At 40.6% G+C, this 25,473-nt stretch overlaps 1 protein-coding gene and 1 long non-coding RNA gene across 5 annotated transcripts in view; one reads left to right on the forward strand and one right to left on the reverse strand.

Annotated features, from left to right (window-relative positions):
* Window positions 1-5,458, forward strand: part of max (myc associated factor X) — a 23,317-nt gene extending 17,859 nt beyond the window's left edge. For all 4 annotated transcript variants that reach the window (XM_041214486.1, XM_041214489.1, XM_041214487.1 and 1 more), the window contains one exon: window positions 4,211-5,458. In XM_041214486.1, coding sequence (XP_041070420.1) covers window positions 4,211-4,398 — 188 coding nt within the window. In that variant the 3' untranslated portion in view covers window positions 4,399-5,458. The remainder of the gene's footprint in view (window positions 1-4,210) is intronic.
* On the reverse strand, window positions 3,403-24,371 carry LOC121292487. The gene is made up of 3 exons (XR_005946280.1): window positions 24,289-24,371; window positions 5,628-5,680; window positions 3,403-3,813 (listed from the first exon to the last, which is right to left on the reverse strand). It is a non-coding gene; the product is annotated as an uncharacterized LOC121292487 (long non-coding RNA).
* Window positions 24,372-25,473: the final 1,102 nt, after the last annotated feature.

Raw genomic sequence — 25,473 nt, forward strand, 5'->3', positions numbered from 1 at the left:
TGGAAGTAGTGTATATTTAATGATGAACAAATGTGTAGATGTTAAATTAGGAAATTACGGTAGTTTTGTATGTTACATTCATATACGTCCGCATATTGAACAAATAGAATCAAGCCTCTTCCTGTACCATGTAACATACTCCCACCATAACTTTTCATTTTGATGATACATCACTGAAGTGACATTTGATAAAGTTCATAAAACATAGGAGCAGGTAGTTCGATCATGGCTGATCTGTTTTTTTTTGCTTAATACTGTTGTTAACATATGCCTTACTTTTTTTCCTTCATGTTGGTTTGCCCAAAAAGTATTATGTGTGATCTAATAGTTGACTGCAGAAGAGTATTCTCAAAGCAGCAAGTAAATAAGTTGGCTTAAATACATTCCCTGGATCAGTACCTAGCATCATGTGATTTCTGCTTCAAATGGAAACTCAGCAGAAACACCATGAGGCAGTCATTAAAACTAACTAGTCAGACCATTCTTTTTTCCATGTCTGGTTTTGGGCTTGAGTTTCATGACAGGAGAGATTCTAAAAATTGAAATCCGACATTAGATTTTGAAGCAAAAACAAAAATTGCTGGAAAAACCCAGTAGGTCTGACAAGATCTTGACGGTTCTGCTTTGTCTACCACCCTCAAAAATATAAATGGTTCAAGCTTCCATTGACACTGCCCCTTGGTATCTGCATTACTTGATGACATTTACAGAAATACAAAATGTGACACATCCAGACTGCTGTTGACAAATCAACAGATTCTGTTCCTGAACTATATCAAAGTTATTGGCAGAATTGTCCATTAATTTGTGGGATATTCTAACACTGCCATTGCCATCTGTAGCTTATTTGGTACGACTCTTGTTTCTCAAAATCTCAAGTCTCACTCCAGGACTTGAAATACAAAAGTTAAAGCTGGCACTCCAGTGGAGCACTGCCAGAGATACTACCTTTCGGATGAGACATTAACCAAAGCCCCTCTTCCCCCTCAGATTGATAGTACTATTTTGAAGAAGAGATGGGGAGTTATACATGGTGGCCTGGCTAATATTTATCCCCCAATCAATATAGTCAGAACAGATTATCAGTTATCATCACATTGTTGTCTGTGGGAGTTAGCTGAGCGCAAATTGGCTGCTGCAGTTTCCTACATTACAAAAGTGACCGCTTCAAAAGTACTTCATTGGTTATAAAGTGCTTTGGGACAGACTGTGGTTGTGAAAGGTGTTATAGAAATGCAAGTCTTTCTTAACTTGTCTACAATACATTCAGTTAAAATCTGGTGTGCAAATCAGAAGCTGAATTGTACAAAGCAGCTGTTTGCAATTATCAATAGCTAGTATTGAAATATCATATTTTAGGCTGCCTCCCAATCTTGGCATTCCCTCTCAGCATTATCTTTAAAAGACAAGTTGTTTTAAAACTAGGTGAAAGAAATTTGTGAATTAAATAGCTGAACTACACAACTGGATTGCTGCAGTTCCATGAATAATTACTGAAATTAGGCATTTATTTTGTGTTGTAGTCTGTGGATTTGCACTTCCTTTCACACGCTGAAGTTTACCCAACTGGATCAGAGTTTCACCTGAAACTTAAATGTTCCCATCAGTCAGTGCTTCAGTTCTCTCATTAAGATGTGCTGTTGTACAGGGCAGGGAAAAAACATTAAAACAACCATGTTACAATGCCAGAAAACTATTGAATGAAATGTACACCATGTACCGTTTGCTGCCTTGTGGATTGACAGATAAGTATGCCGCTACTCAGTTTTATTAAATAAAATTAGTGAGATGCTTTTCTTTAAAGTTATTTTCTTGTCTTGTCACAAAGGCCCTTATGTTAAGTATTTTACCCAATCCATCCTTTTTTTCTTCTACAGCCTGTTCCCTTTAGCTGCATGGACACAGGTTGTAGTTGATTCCATCGTGTTTGTTGAATAGAATATAAATAGGAACAGGAGTAGACCATTCAGCCCCTTGAGCCTGGCTGATCATCTTGTGTTTCGATTTCCACATTCCTATCTACCCCAGATAACTTTTGTCTAACAAGAATCTACCTACCTCTGCCTTAAAAATATTCAATGACCCCTGCCTCCCACTGCCTTCTGAGGCAGAGAGTTCCAAAGTCTCTCAATCCTCAGAAAAAATTTCTCCTCATCTCTGTCCTAAAATGGCGACCCCTAATTTTAAAACAGTGCCCCCTAGTTCTGGACTCACCCACAAGAGGAAACATCCTTTCGATGTCCACCTTGTCAAGGCTATTCAGGATCTTATATACTTCAATCAAATCACCCCTCATGCTTCTAAATTCCAGTAGAAACAAGCCCAGTCAGTCCAACCTTTCTTCATAAGACAACCCGCTCATTCCAGGTATCAATCTAGTAAACCTTTGAACCTCATCCAATGTATTTACATCCTTCCTTAAATAAGGAGACCAAAACTGCACACAGTTTTTGAGGTGTGGTCTCACCAATGCCCTGTATAACTGAAGCATAACATCCTTACTTATATGTGCAATCCCTCTTGTAATAAAGGATAGCGTTGCATTAGGCTTCTTAATTACTTGCTGTGCCTGCATACTAACTTTTTGTGACTTATGTACTAGAGCACCTAGACCCCTCTGCACCTCAGAATTATGCAGCTGTTCTCCATTTAAGTAATACTCTGCTTTTTTGTTTTTCCTGCCAAAGTGAACAATATCACATTTTCCCAATTTAAAGTCCATTTGCCAGATCTTTGCCCATTCACTCAACCTATCTATATCCATCTACAACCTTCTCATTTCCTCTTCATAACATACTTTCCTACCTATCTTTGTGTCGTCTACAAATTTAAGTCATTGATGTAAATCGTAAAAAGTTGAGGCCCCAGCACAGACCCCTGTGGGATTCCACTCATCACATCCTGCCAATCCGAAAAAGACCCATGCATACTCTGCTTTCTGCCAGCAAGCCAATCTTTTATCCATGCTAATATGTTACCCCCTACAACATGTGCTTTTATTTTCCGTAACTTTTGATGTGGCATCTTATCAAATGCCTTCTGGAACTCTAAATACAGTCTCCGCTTTACCCACTACGCATGTTACTCCTTCAAAAAAAAACTCCAATAAATTGGTTAAACATGATTTTCCTTTCACAAACCATGCTGACTCTTCCTGAATGCTCCTGTTCTTATTGGCGTAGGAAAAGATTGATTCTTTTCCAGTCTTTGGGTTCAGCTTCCATTTAAGTTTCCCTTCTATAGGAGGCACGACTGCCTTATAGACTGATCTTGCATAACTTAACTGCTCAACAGCTGCTTTGCCACAAGGTGGTAGCAATAGTACAGTGGAGATGGTTCATGCACAGTTAAGCAGTTAAATTAATTCAGTTTTAATATACAGAAATAAAACTTGTAGCAATTTACTTGAAGCATCGTCAAACCTGGAGCAATGTCACCCATAAACTTGTGGTCATCCTGAGCTTATATTGAATATAGATAGTGACAGATGCATTGTCCCGTCGACAGATGAATGTTCAGCAAGAGAAGAAGGTAAAAAAGACTTTATAGTTTAGGTTGGTAGGCCAAATCTTGATTTGCATAACCAATTGCAAATACTACATATGAAGTCAGTTTTGGAAGGATGGGTGGAGGCACTGAGTTTGCGCCACACTTGCTTGTCCAGTAGTCACTTGATGCTGTTCTCCTCAAATGTCGATATCGCTTGATGATAGACTTCTCCATTTGGGCATGTCCATGGTTGTTTTTTTCCCCCCCATGAATCCAGCTTGCAAAACCTGAGTTGGCTTTTAGCTTGGGATTTCCTGTTTAATACTGAACACAAAACACAAAGAGAATGGATGTGGATTAACACAAAACTGTAGCTGCAAGCTGAACAATATGTAATGTGGTGGGGAGGGGTTGAGATGCAAGTGATTGAGGTTATGTAAATTTTGAAGAATGGGAGGTGGTTTTAAACACCCTTAATGGTTCACTTCAAACTATATGAGTAAAGAGATTGCAAGTTTGTTGTCTCGGAACAGAGAACATTCATGCAGTGTCCGGCAACAATTAACTTGTTTATAAAGTGGGCAAATCAGTATGATGAGCTGAAATGAGTTTTAGATCAGTGCAGATGTAAGTCAGCTGGAGCAAAGGATTTCACTGTGGCAGTGTATAGTGAATGGGTTTGTTGCTTTGCTTTTATCAGTGGACTGCTCTTCTCTTACAGTACGTGCACTGGAAAAGGCACGGGCAGCCGCCCAGCTACAGGCCAACTTTTCATCCTCTGACAGCAGCTTATATACCAATCCCAAGGGCAGTGCAGTTTCTGCCTTTGACGGAGGTTCTGACTCAACTTCGGAGTCAGAAACTGAAGAACCCCAGACCAGAAAGAAACTGCGAATGGAGGCAAGCTGAACCCCTTCAGACAATAAGCTGGCTGGCTTTTACTAGGGATTCTTGTGTATAGCTTTACTTTTCAGTTTGTCTTCTGTCAGACCCCTTTGTGCTCTAAGGATTATAACAATAGATGCTGTTAGCAGGATAGCATCTCATTTCATCAGTAGAAGGACTCCCTGCTCTTCCTCGTGAATTTACAAAATGGCAGCTGTCAAACTATTAAGGACTCCACCTGCTGCACAGGAACTTTGCAGCAATTCTCAAGACTTATTCGCTATCTGTGGCACCCAGTTTTTTGGGGGGAGGGGGTCGAAAGGCTGGATTTGAAAATGTATGTTATTAAACAGATAAAGAAGCAAGGCACAAGTTATTTGATGCACTATTAATCTGTATGGATGCGTATTATAAATAGTTGGTCACATATAACCAATCTTTAATCTTATTTTGAGACCCTTTTGATCTTATTTTCTTTCAATTATGAAACAGAAATTCAGTGTCATTTGATGTTAAAAAGTCATGGACTTCAAAACTATTCACTTCAGACAAGTTTTATTTTTCATGTTTCTTCAATGTTTTACAGGTTTTAAAAAATCAAATATTCTGTGCCTTGAATTGCTTTTTTGTAACCCTACAAAATGATGGAACAGCTTAAGTGCCCTAAAGCTATGCTTAATGGTACTGAAATATCAACTGTCAATACATCCAAAATGGGTATATTAAGTTTGTGTTTTAGCAGGAACCAAAATAATTGTATTTAAGCCTCAGTCTGCATAATACAATGTACAAATTTAAATTGATTTACATTACTGCTAATTATTGATGTTTGAACAATCAACTGGCTGCCAAGCACCGTTCAGGCTGTGTCGGGGGTGTGTGTACATTTGTCTGTCTCTGCCTTTTCAATTATTGGTCTAAGCTTAAACTAGCTTGTAGCATTATGTAGATTTGTCTCTTGTTGTTATTTGATGCTATTCCATGGAAAATACAGGTATGTTGTACATACTGCCAAGAATTGTCTTGCAAGTTGAGGCTGACCTTTACTATGAGACTATAAATAAAAACTATTTTATCCTTGTTATTTGTGGTTATTAATGGTCTTCAGTGTGTTTTTACTTTTGGCACTAGCAGCTTGATTCAATCTACTTGCACCTGAGTAAATTTTATCTTGCTCTTTAGTTACCTAGGGGGAGAAAGAATCCCAAAATATGGAAGTCATGCTAAATTAAAATACAAAGTGCTTCACTCACCTTTTCAAGAACAACAGCACAGCCTTTAAGGTGAACAATGTAGCTTTATATTTCTGAAAAAGAAGAATTTGATTTATTGCAATATCTTCCTCTGCACACCCTGAAGTACTCTAGTCAATGAAGTATTTTTGAAATGGAATCTGTCTCCCTGCCTACTAACAATGTCACAGAAGGGTGCCTCCGCAGTTTTGTTTGAATTTCCTGATTGTAAATGTCTTGGCAACTTTAGAAAATACTTCTAATTGAAGGTTAAGTATAACTAGTTTTTGGAAAAGTTGTAAAATATATGCACCTGTGACAAAAGGATTACATAAATGCAACACATTTGATGGAAATATGTCAAGACCGATGGATTACTTCACCCAGAATTAGTTGTGTATGGTGCTATTGTAGTTTAATTTTGTTTGGTCCTTACAACTATAGCTTAGAATATGTCTAATTCTACTTGTGGCTTTAGTCCATTGCAGCTCAAGTCAACACTAAGGATATCTGTTTGGAATGGAGATTCTAATGCAGAGGATGACCTCACACCCAAAATCCACCTACTAAGTAGGAAAGTTCTTCATAGAGGAATTAACTTCATACTTGTTTGAGAGCTGTTTATATTTAATTTCTGTATGAATATAGCTAAGACTGATGCAGTTGAAGTCTCTGTTCTCTATTGGTTACACAAATCATACAAAAAATTAGTTTGAATAATAAAAAAAACTTTGTTTTAATAGGATAAATCTACCAACATGTTTGTGTTTTACACAAGAGGATCTGCGTGATGAGCTGTTAGGCTGGTGTGAAGTTTCCTCGCATAGAGGAAGGAGTATAAAAGCACATTGCTGGCTTATAGTCGGAGTTTTACGTTTTTCCCATTGTACTTGATGTACTGATGAGATGTTGCAAAGCTGCCAACCCTCAGAGTTTTGCTGCCTTAAACTATATAAATTTCAGCTGTGCAAGAGAGCAGTGACTTAGAGCCAACAAAGAATTTCTGAAGTAACAGGCAATTGGCAAAGGTGCCTGACCTGAATATTTAAATTGTGTGTTTACTCAGTAGCATGGCTTGTGGTTTTTTCTGGGGATCTAACAGTTCGTAGACTGTTAATGGAAGGTCTAACAGTAGGAAATTGAATGGAGCTTGCACCAATCAAGCTTGTTTGCAACACCCTTAACTATGTTCACAGCAAAAAAAAAAATTGTATAATCAGCCCTATTCTCAAGAAATTTTGTGGCTTCAACAACTGAGGACACCACAAGGCCATATAAATGGTTTCCTTATAAACGGTTAATTTTTCAGTAAGTGAAATGGGAGTAAAGTATGATGGTTAGATAATTGGTTTATAACTAGAAAAATGGGTAGCTTTCTAAAATTTCTGGGAGAAGAGTATGAGACTGTTTAGAGGGGAGCTTTGGCACCAAACAGAATTCTAAAGCTCACATACTTTAAATCTCATGCTGCTGGAAGTAGAAAGCTGGAACTGAAAAAGTTCTCCACTAATGGAAACTCTAGTTCCCACAACACTCGCAAAAGCTAATGTGGCTTGCCCAGTCATGGAGTTCTGCCTATTGTATGCTTACTTAGCTTGGATTTTTGGCAATAATTAGACTGCAAATTATATAATGTCAAAGCACAGAAACAAGCTATTTGCCCCAACTGGCCTATACTGAAATTTATGCTGCACCCTACCATCTTTATCTAATATTAACAGTATAACAGCTCTATTCCTTTCTCCTTCATGCATTTTTTTATTCTTTTGTGGGATGTAGGCATCATTTATTGCACATTCCTAATCCCCTTCAACTGAGTGGCCGGTTAGGCCATTTCAGAACCAACCATATTGCTGTGTGCCTGGAATCACACAGGCCAGACCAGGTAAGGATAGCAGATTTCTGTGGTGGGATTTGAACCCGTGTCCCCACAACATTAGCCTGGGCCTCTGGATTACTAGTCCAGTGATATTATTACTGCGCCACCGTCTTCCCTTTAAAGACATCTGTTGTTCACCTCAACTACCCCTTGGATAAAGTTTATTGAATTCCCAGAAGGATTTATCGCAACCAGCTTTGGCCGGTTAACAAAAACGGCATGGAAAAATAACAAATTGACCCACAAGACCAAGATATTTATCTACCAGACCTATATACTCAGCACATTGCTGTATGGCAGTGAAATCTGTACAACTTCCAATTACTAAGGAAAAAGGCTCAACAACTTCCATCTCCAGTCTGTGATGTAAGCTCGGAATCACCTGGAAAGACAGTGTCACCAATGCAGTAGTACTTTCTAAGACAAACATACCAAGCATGCTGGTGCTAATCGAGCAAAGAAGGCTTGCGCACGGAATGAAAGATGGCCGTATCCCCGAGGATATGCTATGTGGGGAGGTAGTCCATGCCAAGAGCTTGACAGGGTGCCCAAAGCTCTGATTCAAGGATACGGTCAAATGAGACATGAAAGCCATGAACACTAATCACGGCAAGTGGAAATCTGCAGCTGACAATCTATGCAAATGATGATGCCCACTGTGGGCAGGAACTCGCCACCCCGATGACGTGGTTTCAGAGACTCCAAAGCAGAAGCCAGCCCTGCAAACAAGACATCAGCAGAGATCAGCTCACACTGGCAAGGGGCAGCTTCATGTGTGACACCTGTGGCAGACTGTCTTTCCAGAATCTGTTCAGGCATCAAAAGAATCATCATCTCATCTGACATTGACATTTGGAGGCTGCATTCTCGTCACCCCTTGCAGATGAAAGGATGACGGTCATCTTACATTTGTGACCCTTTGTTTTTCATCACTGCATAAGTAGAAAAGTCTTTGCTACATCCACCTTATCAAACCACTTCATAATTTTAAAGGCTTCTGTTAAGTGAAACTTGTAACAGGGTTATCACACATTATATGACCCCTCTGCTGAAAATAAGAATTATTTCTCTCCGCACTTTCTGATACATCACAATTGCTCCATATTTTATGGTTCAGAAGTGCTATATGGAGGTATTTTGTGTCTAAGCCTCCTGCTGTGAAAGTTGAACACCACTGCCAAATTGGCAGTGTCACTGCCACCCCCGCCTTCCCCACCAAACCCAGTCCATTTTTATAAGGAATGCTGCATAAAATGTCAGATCTGAACCTGCAACTGTGTACAGAACACAGAATTATCCATTAGTAGCGGACGCAGCCGCTATGACAAGTTTGCTATAAAACTAATAGGTAAATCCCAATTATTATCACTCAGATTACACCTCTGCTGACAGTATAATCTTTGCAGTCCATTGAAAGAATGATAATCTCCAGACAAAAAATACATTCTGTTGTCCATGTAGGGAAAAACATCTATGTACTGTATGCTGTTTTTGCACACATTGTACTGAAAAATATGCTTCCTCAGCTAGCTGTTATTCTAACTCCATATATTAACAAGTTCTCAGCTCCAGTAGCAATGAAGCCCAAAGGGCAAATGCTGGCAGCACTATTAAGTGTGTAAATCTTCTAATATCGCAAAGCATCTAGAAAATTGGAGGGCACAGAGGGAGCACCACAATGAATAACAAAACATTTTCAATCAAGAATCTAATGTACAAATAGAACCATTCTTATAACTTACAAAGTGGGCTTTTGTGACCCGATTTCAAAGGCCAAAATGGAGTTACCTGTCTCACTACTTAAATGAAGTTCAAAACAAATTAGCTTTTCTTAAAAAAAAATTAACTACTCTTAAGTTCAAGGAGAAAATGCCAGAAGCTGCTATCCTCGCTATTCACGTTCTCTGATCCTCCGCAACTTAGAAACAAAACTAGGTTTTTTATCAAAAGGCAATGAATTCAGACAGTTCGAACAAACTGCTGATGGTGATGGCACTGAAATACTTCGTAGTGCTCAAAAATCTAAAAGGATGGCCTCAATCTGCTCCTTAGTTATTTGCTTATAATGACAATTTATCTAATTTAGGCAGTCATGCTGAGATTTTTAAAACAGTTGCAACTACACAACAGCATGCATTCAGCTGCTATTTTGGTACCAGTGTTGAAAACAACCATAAACTGTAATTTTATTGTCTTCTGTACTCTTATTCGGCCCAGCTTCAGCTCCAACCTGAGCAGGCAAGAAAGGCAAATAAGAACAGAAGGTGCTGGATATACTCAGCAGGTCTGACAGTACCCATGGATAGAGAAACAGAGTTAACGCTTCAGGTTGATTACCCAATCTGATTTCTCAGCCTTGGACCTACATGTCCAAGGTACAGGAACAGGACTGATTGTTTCACCTTGTTCCTGACTAAATTTCTTGTACCTAGGCTTAACCCTTTCTCCCTTTGCCCACCTGTACATGTGTCTCCTTTGATGCCCTTTCCTACAAGTAGAGTTTCAAATGTCTCAGACTCTCCGGCCCCATGTTGGAGGGTGTGGGTGCAGGAGTCTTTTGTTTCTTCCATCCTCTGCCTAGTTGAACTTGTTCTAATCTGGAAGAACTCTCAAATCCACTCCTCCTTCAAAAAAACCTATCGGTATGGGATGCTGGATATTTCCGACCTGTGCCTGTCATTTTGTAGGATGTACAAAACACTCCTTGAATCAATTTCTGGCCATCGTGTTATTTAAAGCAGAGTGTTTGTTGATGTGTGCTCCAATCTGGATTGGCCCAGGGAGCAAGGAAACAGATGTATCATCAGCATTTTCTTAGGCATTTGCAACACGTTTTTTTCCTCTTTGTCTATTTGTGTGCATTTTTGTTTGTGTGGATCACCTTTGACTTCTAAACCTCAACTATATTACTTTTACCTTCACCTCCACCTCACTTTTACCTCCATCACTTCACAGATTATCTTTTATATCAGCAGTTTTCTGCTAAGCAGTTTCCAACTCATGCAACCCTTCGACTGAACATCAAAATTCTCCCCTTTTTTTTTCTATTCCTTTCAACCAGACAAAAATGCTTGCCCATCTTTCAGTTTCGGTTCTGTTGAAGGGGACAGCCCTGAAACGTCAAAAGTTTTACCTCTTGTCTTTACAAATGCTGACTGATTTGTTGTGCATTTCCGGCACTTTTTCTTGCATCTAGTGCAGGGGCTCCCAAACTGTGGGTTGCTGGCCGCTGAGGTTGCAGGCAGTCCCTCCTCCGAGCAGCAATGGTGAATATAGAGAGGAGAAGACCCAGTCCGGTGACTGACAGGAGAGCCCTGGATCCAATGGATCAACCCTGCAAAAACAGCATAGAACGGACGGTGAACCCAAAGTGCGCTTTAACTTTGGAAAAGACTTCTAGCAGTGAGCTCAGGGGGAAGGGGGTGGGAGGACTGGGATGTTTGTGCACCGACGTGGTGCAGCTAGAGGGCACCAAGTGTACTCAGGCACTGCCTGAAAGTGGGAAAAACCGGGAGGTCTTGTGCTTAAGCCTGGAAGGTGAGTGGCAGCTTCAAAGTTTACTGCATTTCTGCTCATGACTGCCTGTTGTACATGCTCCTTGCCCTGGGCTAACGACCCTGCATCACAGGGAACAGCAACTCAACCAAAAGGGGGGAAAGGGAGACGGGCTGGTTAGCATGTTGAGTGGGGAGGATTTGGAAAGAGGGGCTGCTTTTGGGAAAAGGGGCTGCTGAATAGTTGGGATAGAGGTTGGGAAGAGAGGCTTGTGTGTGGAGGGAGGGGTGTTGGGAAGGAGGTCACATGCGCACGTGTGTGTTTGTGATAGGGGGACAGAGCTCATTACAATTGTCTGCAGGGGACGGGGAGAGGGCCCTCACTGAGTCTTGTGCCAACAGGGAATTTGGAGAACTTGGCTAAAACCTACAGGAGTTCATTAAAAAAAGGAACATTTTTACAAAGTGCTTTAAAACATAGATTTTCATATTTATATGATGTGTCATTATATGTTGATCTATAATACCTAAACTTTAAAAATTATATACTGAATGTTACTATGCTGTTTCATTGCTGGTGTCTGGCGCCTTGCTAATTTTCAGGTGTTAAAATAGAATCACATTAGAAAATAGTTTGGGAAGCACTGATTTGGTGCATTCCTCCAGTTTGTCACTCTTTACCTCCTGTATTACAGCTAAGGCTAACACCTGGAATGGTAAGGTTTGTGTCAGTAATATACTGATCACTTCTGACCTTTCAGGCTTCCCAATGTGAGGTGGGACTGCTGTGTCACAAAGGTCCATTGCTCAGGTCTAATTGCTGAATGCCATCTGCCACAGAGTTTGAATTCCTGACATCTGTTCTTTTCCAGGACTTGTTCTAATGCAACAAATGATTGTCAATAAAACTGTTGGTTTTATTCTTTCCCCCGCACTGTGATGTTCTTCTGTGCCATCCTGGCCAACTCAGACCTATTGTTGCCCATCCTTCCCAACTTTGCTCAGGTATCTTCCCCTGCCCTTTCCTCTCCCAGTTCCAGCCTTTGCTGTCCATTTTTGCCACTTCTCCTGCCATTGCCACCATTGCTGTGTTTTCCCATGGTCAGTTTCCCAGCTTAGTTACCAACTTTGTTCAGGAAACCATCCAGAGAAATGAAGGTTCAGAGGAGAGGGGATAAACTCAGGATGAGGGCACCAGCACATAAGGATGATAAAGAGGGAAGAGTATATCATGGGGGAAGCCAAACGTTATTGGACTTTAGATGATAGGAAGTGAACTGAGATAGGATGTGTTATGACTGATGCTGTTTCCCAGAAAGAATTTTTAAACAACTGTCATAACATATAATTTTAAGTATTATGTTTGAGATGCGACTCTAAATTCAGGAATCAGACCACCAGTTCTCTATTTTTCCTTAATTCTGATGAAGAGCCATACAGACTTGAAACATTAACTGTATTCCTCTCCGCAGATGCAGTCAGACCTGCAGAGTTTTTCCAGCTATTTTTGTTTTTACACCAGTTCTCGAGGTTTTACTTTAAACTAGAGGAAACATTTTATTAATTTACACAGGTTAAAAATATATATACACACGACTACAAATTACTACTATCATAACTTTTAGCAAATCCCCAAACTAATCTCCAGTAAGGCAACAGCAACCCATAGATTTAACCCAACACCAGGCAAAGTATTTTCACCTTACAAATTCAAAATGAGGCACTTTTCTCTTGGTTCCTGTGGAGCCAGTTGGAGTCTTGCAGCTGCCTTTTGATCTCACATTGCCTCTGCTCTGCACACCCGAAAACTGCTGAAGTTATACCTACCACCACTGATTGAATTCCAATTCTTATTGTCTCACCAGCCTCTTTGAACTTCACCTTTTAACAATGAAACCCCTTTCATTGTACCAATTTTATTAGTAATATAAACATATTGCTTGGTAGCTGCTAGAAAGGCATCAGTTTTCACCCCACTTCTTGAATGCTCAAGTCAAAAAAATGCAAATGCACGCTATCTTTATATATCAAAACTGGTACATATCAAAGCACCCAGACTAGCTGGCTTTAATCCAATTTAGACACACCCACAGACTAAACCTCTATTTTAAAAGAAAATATTTTTCAAAATATATGCATTATTAGCTTCATGACAGATGTGCACTGAGGGAAGAGGAACAGAATGCATAGGGATCTGCTATAGAAGATGATCGAGCCTATAGCCTCTCATCACGTGCACATAAGAGTTGTGGTGAACTGGATGGACAGTTAAATGGGAGGGGAGGATACATAGGTTCAGTGTGTATTTCAAAGAGCAAGAGGTAGTTGTGGGGAAAAAAAGATAGAGGAAAGCAAAAGTGACAGGGAGAGCAGATAGGGAAAGAGGTCCACACCATCCTCCCACTGGAAAATGTAGCTTGCACTGTGTCCTTCCCTGAAATGCTACTCAACACCAGAGATAGATGCAGAAGGAGAAAGATAAAAGCAGAAGGGGAGGAAACAATACAAAACCAACAAAAAAATCCATATTGTATCCTCATGTTTAGCAAACAACACAAGATATCTATGGCAGGAATTTAGCTGTAGTTCATTAAGGACTGTAGACATCTCTCCCTATTAGAGACACTATTGGTTATTTGGCTTGAGGAACACCACTCCATATCAAGCATGGGCAGATCTTAAGTCTACCTCAGCTGGAGTGGGAATTAAATCTGCATTATTGGTGCTATTCTAAACCACATGCTAGCCATCTGAGCTAACTGGCCCTTAGGTAGCTTAGCTTGCATAATAAATGTCTCCACCTTGGTTAAAATAAATGTAGTGCTGCCCTATGTGATGCACAAAATGAAGATGACATGGTTCTTATGTAGGGCTAGGTATCCCTGAAATCTTACAGCGGGGGTGAGGAGCCTTTTTCTTATCAAGGGCCACTCACGCAAAATCAATCGCGGGCCCCACACACACACACACACACAAAAACCAACTTAATTTTTTTTTGGGTACAGAGAATACAGAAATGTTCAACTCACCCACTGCCTTAATGCGATGGCTGAGTTTGCTTTTCCTTAATGAGCGTCTGCTGGCACTGCTACTCGCAACTGGCTTTCCAAGTTCACCTCTGCCACACAGACCGTTTTTTGCGAGGTAAAGTTTTGAGTATGTAGTTCCAAACAGCGATGCAATTTTCACGTCTCAAGTTTCGAAATTCATCGGCCCCTACACGGAGCCTGTAGCCTTCCAGCTGGGGCAGGTTATTGTATTTAACCTTAAGTCCAATGTTGCTTTGTAGTTCTATAACTTCACGTTGAAGGTCTTCAGGTATATCGACTGCTTTAATATTGAGCTGTGTGGCAAAAATAATTTAATTCCAGTTCCTCCACTTTTAGGTCTTGAAATTGCTCACAACATTTCTGTAGTAAATTTGCACACTCCCTGGCGGTACTCCACTGTTGTTGCAGGTTTTTGTTTCTGAAGGGTAGGAAAATGCACCGCGTTGCCCTTTTCCAGTTGCATTTGCCACAGCTTTAATTTAGCTTCAGATGATTTGAAAGAAGGGAAGTAAGAAGCTGGCTAGGCCCTTGCATTTTGACATTGAGCTCAGGCGATACTGTATAATCTTGACCATGAAAGCCAGGTCACACAGCCACTTGTCAGTCAGCTCGGCCACAGGTTTTCCCTTCGTCGCCATTAAAAGTTTCACTTCGTTCCTCGGTTCATAAAACCATATTAGCATTCTCCCCCAGCTGAGTGATCACGTTTCACAATAGTAAACTAAATCGCCGTGCTTTGATTCAATAACTCCTTAAACTGGCAGCTGTTTAACCCTCTACTTTTAATGGAGTTAATACTCGATACTACCGTCGATATTACGTTGTTCAGTCGCACGTACTACGCACACAGATTCTCCTGATGGATGATGCAGTGACATACAATCAACTTACTTGGATTAAGATTGAGATTTGTTTCTTTCTTGATTAGAGCAACTAATCCCTTTTGAGATCCAACCAGAGCTGTCGTGCCATCAGTAGTAAGATCAATTAATTTTTCAAATGATAACTGAAGCCCGTGTATTGCCGATGTAACCGTCTCAAACATTTGGCGGTGTCATGAATTGCGACTAAAGCAAGCAAGTCCTCTCGAATCTCAAAATCTGCCGTGATTCCAGACAGAAAAATACATGGCATGTATTTGTTATGTCTGCTGTCTCATCAATAGCCAGAGTAAAACTGGAAATCAGCCGCAGAATCTTTCAGAGACTTTTCAGTGTCTTGAGCCATATCATGAATTGAATTTGACACGGTCCTGGCAAGATAAGGCTCACCTTCTCAAATAATTTGACTTTCTCCGCGGTAAAACTGCGGTCACGATGTTGCACTCCTCTACAAACTCTCCTTCTGAATGAGACCAAAGCTTTTTTTCGGGATAAGTTCACTCACCACATAACTGGCTTCATCACACTGTCCACTGCCTTTCTAGGTCTTGTGAAAACTGCTTGCTGCGCGCTTACATCCTTTTTAAGTGCTTTAATTTTGTCCACTCACACATGTTCTTGAAGTTCTTCATATTTGATGTGCTTCGTGCTCTTGTGTCTTTCTACACTGACTTTTTTCAAGGCAGAAATTGCGTCTCCACAAATCAGGCATCCGGGGTTGGTCTCTTGCTGCTACAAAAAAATTAACGTTTGTCCATTTTTCATTAAAAACACGACACCCCCTCGTCCACTTTTCTTCTTTTGTTTGCGGTAGCCACATTTTATTTTTTTAAAAACTGTTAGAACAGCAGGTGCAACAAACCCCAAGCACGTGTATTGTGTGGGAACAGAGGATTCTGGACAAAATGTCAGGACAAAATAGTTGGAAGGAAGCAGTGGGACATTTAAGAAATTCCACCTAAAAATTACCTTCTGTAATGAGGATTGCTCAATATGACTGGCAGACTCCCTGAGGGATTTGCTTTAACCTCGACTTTTTCTCCGTGAAAGATGGAATACAGCTAATTGCCTGCCTTCCACAATTGTCCAGAAATCAACCATCCATGGTCAATATCTCCTAACGTTCCCCCTTCTGCTGTCCGAGCGTAGCGTGGCCAGAAAATGAACTCAGTCCCCACAAGGCTGAGCTTTGTTGTGTCCAGTGAGCAGGAGCTGCTTCTAAAATGGCGCGGGTGGCGCGTGTGGAATGGTGAAAGTCCTCACCCAAGCGGGACTTGTCACTGTGTTACCTTCAACTCCCTCAAAGGCTGAAGCTCAAGCAGCATCTGCCCATTTGGACTTTGGCGTTCTGGTTCTCCGTGGTTTCCGAGGTTCGAAGTGGATGGGCCGGATTTTGACCGCTCTCGCGAGATGGGCTGGGAAGTGCAAGGCCTAAAATGGTGGAGACATGTGTCATAGGCACGTGCTTTTTTAAAAAATCACACCACGGGCCTGATGAAAAAATGCAACAGGTCGGATCCAGCCCCCAGGCTGGGGAATCCCCACCCCTGACTTACAGGTTTTGCTGGCATCCTGCCCATGATATAAGTAATGTAACAAATACATGTTGGCATGTGCACTGAGCCAAACGAATGGGCTTGGATTACTTATCACTTATAGCTTCATTTAGTAACTTAAATTGCACCATATAGATGAGATATGAAGTGGGCAAAGATCACCACAGCTATTCTGCTCTCATAATTAAAGTTAATAATTTCACCCTAGTTTGCTTTTTAAGTAACACACTTAAATCCAGCATTGACCAAAGTCTGTGACTACTAAATGCTCTGCATACACTTGACCTTTGATTCGTATCTTGAACGAAAGTGTCAATGAAAAGTTTGGGTCCATAAAAATTGCTGTGTCAGACTGGCATTTCATCGGCCAAGTGAAGGATACTACTGAATGAGATTCTCCTTCAACAAGCTCTTTGGTTGTTCGTTGGGACTTGGAGCAAAACCAGTCGATTCGAGGCAAAAGTTGGGCAATTCATAATGCTAATTTAGCAATTGCAATTGTGGCATTCCATCCTCATTGCAAAAGTGACTTGTGAACTAGCAGAGGAAACAAACATCATGTTTGAACAAACATGCATCATTTTACCACACAGTCTGCACGTGAGTACTTGACTCATCCCATTTCTCATCTCCAGTGACCTGATCAACGTCAACAAAAAAAAGTGAGGTGATTCCCTTTGCAATTAAAGCATTTAGGGAACATTTAACTTCCTCTCTGAATGGAAGGCAACAAACATACTGCCGCAGGAAGACAGCCTGAGACATAGCTAAGTTAGCAGAGCATTACATTCAACATTGAGGAAACTATCAGCAATCAAATTTGTGAAGATGTAAGCAAAAAGATAAAAACAAAAAACTGCGGATGCTGGAAATCCAAAGCAAAAACAAAAATACCTGGAAAAACTCAGACCTGCTGAGTTTTTCTAGGTATTTTTGTTTTTGTTTTGTGAAGATGTGTTCTTTAGATCAGATCATTCTTAAATTATAAAATACTGATACAATGATTAATTTACTAAGCAGGTTTTCAATGGAGGATTTCATTGGACTTTACTTCACTTTCTCCTCTTTCTCTCTTAACTGATAACAACCCAAGAAATATTTGAGCATATTTGACTGGCTGTTCTTCATCTTACAGTAAAGCTAAGCCTGATAGTGTTGGTTGGCATATTCAGTGGTTTGCCTTTATTCTTCTTGGTACCATTGTAAACAAAGTCGATGATAACTAATAGGTCATACTCAATCACCTTAAAACTTGTGATATCACAGTGAACACAAGAGGCAGGATAGAAGTGGCAAAACAAAATCACATGGAAAATGTAGGAAAATGGTAATGCACAATTACAGTCTGGTTAGAAGTGGAGCATCAACATTAAGAACATAAAAAATAGGGACAGGAGTAGACCATTCCGACCCTTGAGCCTGCTCTGCCATTCAATAAGATCATGGCTGATCTTGTGTTTCGATTTCCACGTTCCCATCTAAATCTGATAGCCTTTGATTCCTTGCCTAACAAGAGCCTATCTACCTCTGCCTAAAAATATTCAATGACCCCGCCTCCACCACCTTCTCAGGCAGAGAGTTCCAAAGTCGCACAACCCTCTGAGAGAAAAAAATTCTCCTCTCTGTCCTAAAAGAGCGACCCCTCATTTTAAAACAGTGCCCCCTAGTTCTAGACTCACCCACAAGAGGAAACATCCTTTGATGTCCACCTTGTCAAGGTCATTCAGGATCTTGTATACTTCAATCAAATTACCCCTCACTTTTCTAAACTCCAGTGGAAACAAGCCCAGCCTGTCCAACCTTTCCTCATAAGACAACCCGCACATTCCAGGTATCAATATAGTAAACCTCCTTTGAACTGCCTCCAGTACATTTACATTGTTCTTTAAACAAGGAGGCCAAAACTGCATACATTATTCGAGGTGCCGTCTCACCAATGCCCTGTATAACTGAAGCATAACATCCTTACTTTTATGTTCAATCCCTTTCGTAATAAAGGATAGCATTCCGTAAGGCTTCTTAATTATTTGCTGTGCCTGCATGCTAACTTTTGTGACATTGTTAAGTCAGGTCCAAAGTCTCAAGTAATCTCAAGCAAATCAAACGAAAAATCAATTTTCACAACTGGAAGATAAAGCTTATCCAAAGAAAAACAAAACAAACAGCAATATTTTGCTGATGGAAAAAGCAACACCTGTAGAGAAGCCACCAGCCGGTTTAATCTTTTACAGAAATTATCCCTGCAATTTTGAGTGTTCACTGGCCAGAATAGTAATTTAATTTCCAAGTTTGCACTTGTCCAAGTGGAGAATGAACAGCAGAACAGAACCTTAGATTCAAGCATATGGCAACAGCAGGATCGAGAAAGGGCCTCCAGTGTACAGCAGCAAACCCTCACAATCCCATCACTTCATGATGCACACATACAACTACAGAAGCAACATAAGAAATTTGAAGGCAATAGAAATGTTCAGAGTGGTTCCAGAAATTTGACACAGGTAGTGGTAAAATACAAGACTTATGCTAATCACAAATAACTGCAGTGCTCACTTGAAAGACAATTGACATCTCACAGCAACACCCAAATTCACCAAGCCACAGCTCAGCCTATGGTTCAAGTTGAGAGGAAATTTGAAGGACGTTTGTTGGCACCAAAAGTATTGGAGAGGCATTCGGCAAGATGCTGTTTGTGCAAGGCAAACAACGAAGTAGCATAAATCAATGGGCAAATTCTGAAGATTCGCAACTCACTGCATTTCTTAATCCCCTGAACTTGTTGGCTGATTTGTGCATGAAATAATGACATGCAGTGTGAACATGCCATTATTTTTCCTGCAGGATTTGGCTCAATACTCATCTGCAGAATAACGCAAGTGTTCCAAGCAAAGTCTTAATTGTTCAAACTTATATAACAATTTGTCACTTGGCAGTGCAGAACCTGAGTATTGCTGAAAAAAGAGACATGCTGTCGAAGCTTTTCATCTTGCACTCAACAGGACTGACGCAAGAATGCCAAATTTCATAGGAAGCATCAATTATATTGCATGAGAAAAGGTTGCTGATTGATTGACAAGTCAACCATAATTGGTCATTGCATTTCCATGAAGAATGCACCCAAGGAACTATTGTTCCCCATGCTTTTGTTTAATTCAAAAAAGGCACAAAGGCTAGATATATTCTGACTCCATGCAGAGGACAGGACCCTGTGTATGAATATATGTAGTGTCTAGCAAGCATAAATGAGCCACATTGTGAGCCCAACTGATAAATTTTAAATTGATTATAGTGTAATTCTCAGCACACTGCTGCATTCTCCATGGAAGCACCTTGACCAATCAGTGTCAACTTGCCAACCAATCAGCACCTTTTTCTCATGCAATGCAAATTAATGCTCCCTGGCATTCTTGCTGTTGTCCCGATGAGTGCAAGTCAAAAAACTTCAACAACATGTCTCTTTTCCCAGCAATATAACAATTCCTTAACAATTTGAACGTTCAAAAGATCAAGGCTTTTGATTTTTCAAAGATCTGATATGTTCACATTTTGCTTTTGGCACATTTACTGTTAATATACAAAGATTCGATACTTTATTAGATATACAGCAGCAAAGGTGAATGATGACAAAGATTGAAAAAGTCTTAGCCTCAACCACATTAAATTAGATTTCATTTTTTTTCCATTTTCATATCATTCCCATCATCTTTCAGTTTTACCAATAGGACAGATTTGGGCTTCTCAATCAATTTTGGATCTAATTCGCCGCTTTCCCCTGGATTCCATGAACTTTTAATTTTCTGGCCAATCTGCCTTGTGGGGACTTTGTCAAAAGGCATGCCAAAATCCAGGTAGACTACATAAAACATGCTATCTCATCATCTCTCCTTGTTACTTCCTCAAAAAATGTAATCAAGTTAGTCAGGCGCAACCATCCCTTAAAAATCCACGTTGGCTGTCCTTGATTAATCTTGCTTCTAAATGATGATTCATACTGTCAGAAATTTTTCCAATGTTTTTCTCGTCTGCAGAATAAAACAGACTGACCTGTAATTACTCAGGTTATCCCTTCCTTCCTTTTTAACAACTGTAAAATGTTAGTAGTCCTCTAGTCCCACTCCTGACAGGATTGGAAAATGGTGATCAGAATTTCCTTTATTTCTCCTTTTGCTTCCCTTAATAACATGGGCTACATTTCATCCAGATCTAGTGATTATCCATACATCATCAACATGTTTATTCATCCAAAATGTCACGCTCCTCCTCTACTACAATGTCTGTTTCATCCCTCTCTTTTGCGAAAACAGGTGCAAAGGCCTGAATTTTCACAAGGATGGAGAGCCTTTGTGTCATTACAAAAATGGCTATGGAGGTCTGGATCTGGAAGTCCTGGCTCTGAACACGGCACCTGGTGGTGGGAATGGGGCAGGTCGGGGGGGAATGGGGACGGGTCCTAATGTGCACATCTGTGGTTCGCTGAGGCAGCTGCATATGTTAAAGTGCAGCTGCCTCAGGCTGATATGAGTTGCACTGGTGGGATGTCCAAAACATGACTTGTGCACTTAGACCTGGTAGGAGAAGATCTAAAGCAGCTGGTCTTCTTTGCACAGGTAAGGTACACTTTTGGAGGTAAGGTACCCTTTTGGATAGAATTCTGGACTCCTTTCGGGGAGGTCAGGTGCCTTTTGGGAGAGGTAAAGTGCCCTTTGGGATTGTTAAAATTAGGCATGAATGTGCACTAAAAAGTGCATAAACTCATTGGAACTGTGAAGCGCATTGGAACTATCAAAAGAAACTGTCAAAACATTTAAAACTCCTGCCCTTTAAAAATGTGGGAAAAAGTTATCTGGAGCATTTTTTAAAAAATCAGTGCTTGCTATTTCACTCACCTGTTGGCACAAGGCTCTGGGATATCATTATTGGATTAACGTTGCATGACTGATTTCACAAACTTCCATTATCACAGTTGGGTGCCTCTTGGTTCACAGTTTGATTGACAGCTCCAAGTTGCATAGACTCTTTGAAGTGGGACTATGATTCCCAATGCTTGTTTTTATGAGGGATTAAGGGAAGTTAAATGTAATGAATGGGTTTTTATCAATAATTGTTTTTTCTTTAAATAGTGAATTCTTCAATAGACATTTAATAATTTTATTTTATCTAATCTCAGCATGGTCCCTGAGGTCTGCCCATGGTGGACACTGGGTGAGTTGGCATGCTAGGTGTAAGAGCAAAGGGTGGTGTTTGGGGGCTTGTGGGTTGGCACTAGTTGGCATAGGGGCTATAAAGGGCCGTGGGGGTGGGTAGAGGGCCATAGGTTGGCATGAAGGATATGAGAGGCCAATGGGGTTTGAGTATAGAGGTGTAGGTTGGCTTGGAGGGTGTAAGGGCCTAGGAGATTGTATGGGAGCATGAGTTGGCATGGCTGGGGAGTGTGCGGGGGCTGATGGATGAAGGCTGGAGGACTGTTTTATATTTTATTGTTTTTTAAAAAACTTTTGACACAGTGCCCATACACCAAGGCAGGCCTTCCACCCAGCCCGCCTCCACTCCTAGCAGTCTCCGCATTGTTGCCAGGGTTGCCCAGCAAGACTTCCATTTTCACCCAGCCCATGGACCAAAAATCTAACCTCCCGTGGCACTTTCTCCCAGGTTGAATTTGCGAAGCCAGGAATTGTTCCTACTCAGCACTCCCAGCCTGGGAGTGAAAATTCAGGCCAAAGTGTTTGTTAAGAACCACGTCCATGCCTTCTACCTCCATATACAAGTTAACTTTTTGGTCTCCGATTGGCCCTTTTGCTCCTTATGTATTTGTAAAATGTGTTTCGATTTTAATGGGCAATATTTTTTCATTCCACCTCCTTGCTTTCCTAATCTCCCTTTTCATTTTACCCCTCTACTTTCTATACTCCTCTATTTGCAGTATTGAACTTCTGGTACCTGGCAGAAGCTTTCTTGTTGTTTGCCTTTTCATACTTTATATTCTCTTTGACATTGAGGGGGCACCTAGGTTTGGGAGTCATTCCGTTTTTCTTTGTGGGAACAGATTTGTTCTAAACCCTTTTTAGTTCCTCCTTGAACACCTCCCACTGCTTTGACACTGGTTACCTTCAACTATTTCCATCCCTCATTTGCCAAATCACATCTCAGCCAAGTAAAATTAACTTTTTGCCAGTTAGAATTTTTATTCTGGGTCTATTTTAATCCTTTTCTATAACTACTCTAAATCTAACTGAATTATGATCACTACCTCCAAAATCCTCTTTCACTGATACCCCTTCGCCTGCCCAGATTAGTTCCCTAAAACTTGTTTCAGAACTGCCCCTTCTCTGGTTGGGCTTGCTATGGACTGGCTAAAAAAGTTCTCCTGAATACCTTATAAGAATTCTGCGCCCTCTATACCTTTTACATTGAATTTATCCAGTTAATATTAAAGTACCTAAAATCCCCCACTGTTACTGCCCTTTTATTTCGCAGCAGTTTGCCTACATGTTTGCTCTTCTATTAGCCTCTATTTGGGGGTCTATTGTATGCCATCTGCAGTGTGACTGCCCCTCTTTGTTCCTCAGTTTAATCCATATGGCTTCATTTGATGACACTTATAGCGTATCATCCCTCTTCAGAGTTGTAACTGTTCCTTAACCAATATTGTGACCTCTCCCCCTCCTTTATCAGCCCTCACTCTACACCATCTGATAACCCTACCATTCCTCCCTTTCTTTAAGCTTTGTTTCAGTAATAGCTATGCTATTGATATATTGAAGTATGGTCATAATTCAAAGTGCATTGAAGCATACACCGTGAACCACTGAACATCTCCTTTGCTGTCCATTTTATTTCCACCTTCCATACTTGCTTACTAATTTTCTGTCTTCCATTTCCAGCTTTGCTTCTCTCCCTCTGAATTTCAACCTCCTCATCCCCTGTTCACCATGCCAAGCTCATTTAAGCTCTCCCAACAAAACCAAGGTATTAGTCCCAGCCCTGTCGAGGTGCTTTCATTTGGGTTGTACAGGTTCCATCTCCCCTAAACCGGTCCCAATGCGCATCCAGCTACACTATCCTCTTATTTCTTCAGTAGCATTTGACACCAGGAGTAATCAGGAGATAACAGCCTTTGGGGTCCTACTTTTTAATTTCTTTTTCAGGTCCCTGAGATCTGCCTGCTGGACCTCTTCCCTCTTTCATGCCATTGGTACTGATATAAACCATGATCTCTGGTTGTTCACCCTCTCTGCTCAGAATGTTTGGCAGCCGCTTATTGCCCAATGATCCTGACACTCAGGAGGCAGTAATCATCCTGAAGTCATGTCTGGGGCTGCAGAAACATGTGCCTGTTCTCCAGCTATTGAACCTCCTTGTACTATTGTTTCCTGACCTTCTTCCTCACTCCCCCCGCCCACACATCTGAACCACCCATGGTACCTTGGATTTGTATTCCCCAGAGGAACCAAAACTGAATACTGGTTGAAGATCAAGATGCACTCCTGTACTACCTGCCTGGTTCTGCTTCACTGGCGGTTACCCATTTCCTTCCTGCCTGCACACTCCTAAGCTGCGGCATGACCACCTCCAGAAAATGTGCTATCCGCGTTAATGTCAGCCTCATGGATGCACCATAGTGAAGCTGCTTAATCTCTGAAATCCTCCAGCTGACATTTGCTGCACATCTTAATTGTTTGAGATATGAGAAATTTCCTAGAGTTTCCACATGGAAAAGGATGTGCATTCCACAGGACTGAGGTGCCCTGCCATGCCTCAAATTTATTAGACTAACTAAACAGAATAGAACTAAATTAAAGACTTATTAAACACTTAATCTACTCACCAATCAGTATCATCTCTTGAGCTGTCACTTTTTGTTTTTTTTTTAAATCGGACTCCTTGATGCCTATGCTCCCTCCCAAATTCTTTCAGGTCTATGCTCCTTACCTCCAGGCTCTATGATGTAATTATATATTTTCCCAGCTTTTAGTTCATATGGAAGCAATGTAAAAGAACTTACTGTATTAGTCATGGCTCAGTGCCTTGCCTTGGTCACAAGTTTCTAGGCTCCAGGGCGCCAGAGACCCGAGGACATAATTCAGGCTGACACTCCACTGCAGTACTTGGAGGCATGTTGCACAGTCAGAAATTATTCTTTTTGGGTGAGAAGTTAAACAAAGGCACAGTATGTTCTTTTGGTGCAGTTATGGCCAAATTTTATTCTGGAATCATTGTCACCAAAAAAAAAATCTGGCCATTGCTTCATTGCTGTTTGTGGAAGAACTAATTGGCTGTTGGATTTCCTTACATTACAACAGTGACTACACTTTAAAAGCACTTGATTGGCTGTAGAGATTTGAGACACTTGGAGGTCCTAAAAGATGCTAAACAGATGCCAAGTATGTGAAAATTAAAGTACCCCATGATTACATTATTACCTTTGTTATCTGCATCTCTAATTTCCTGATTCATTCTCTGTCTAAGAAAACAACTGCTGTAGGAGGCGCATAAACTATAATTGTGTCCTGCCATTTGTTTCTTAGCCAATCTGATTCTACATCTTGATTTTCCAAGCCAAGATTGTTTCATCTGGCTTTATTCCATCTTATATTCCTATCTCAAGTATTCTGGAATATTAATTCGCAAACTTGCTGATCTGCTACACATTTCCGTAATGGCTATTACATCAAATTCACTCATTTCTATTCATGCTTTTAATTCATCTATTTTGTTGCAAGTGTCTTGTGCATTCAAATATAGTGGCTTTAGTTGTCCCCCTGCATCCTCCCCCACTTCTTTTTCCCTGATGTTATCCTGGACTCTATTATCCCATTACAGTTGTTAAGCTCCCTGTCTTTGCCTGGTAAAGACCGTTGGAATTATTCATTAGGCACTTTAAATCGTCCTTTATTCCAAAAAAAAGCTTCTCAAATCTGAAATGTGCAGAGTTTTACTGTTGAATTGAAAAAGAAACAATTCATCATGTGATTGGAAGACATATTTTGAGCCAAAATTGGGAAAACATTCA

This window comes from Carcharodon carcharias, chromosome 20 (genome assembly GCF_017639515.1).
Source record: "Carcharodon carcharias isolate sCarCar2 chromosome 20, sCarCar2.pri, whole genome shotgun sequence".
NCBI lineage: Eukaryota > Metazoa > Chordata > Chondrichthyes > Lamniformes > Lamnidae > Carcharodon > Carcharodon carcharias.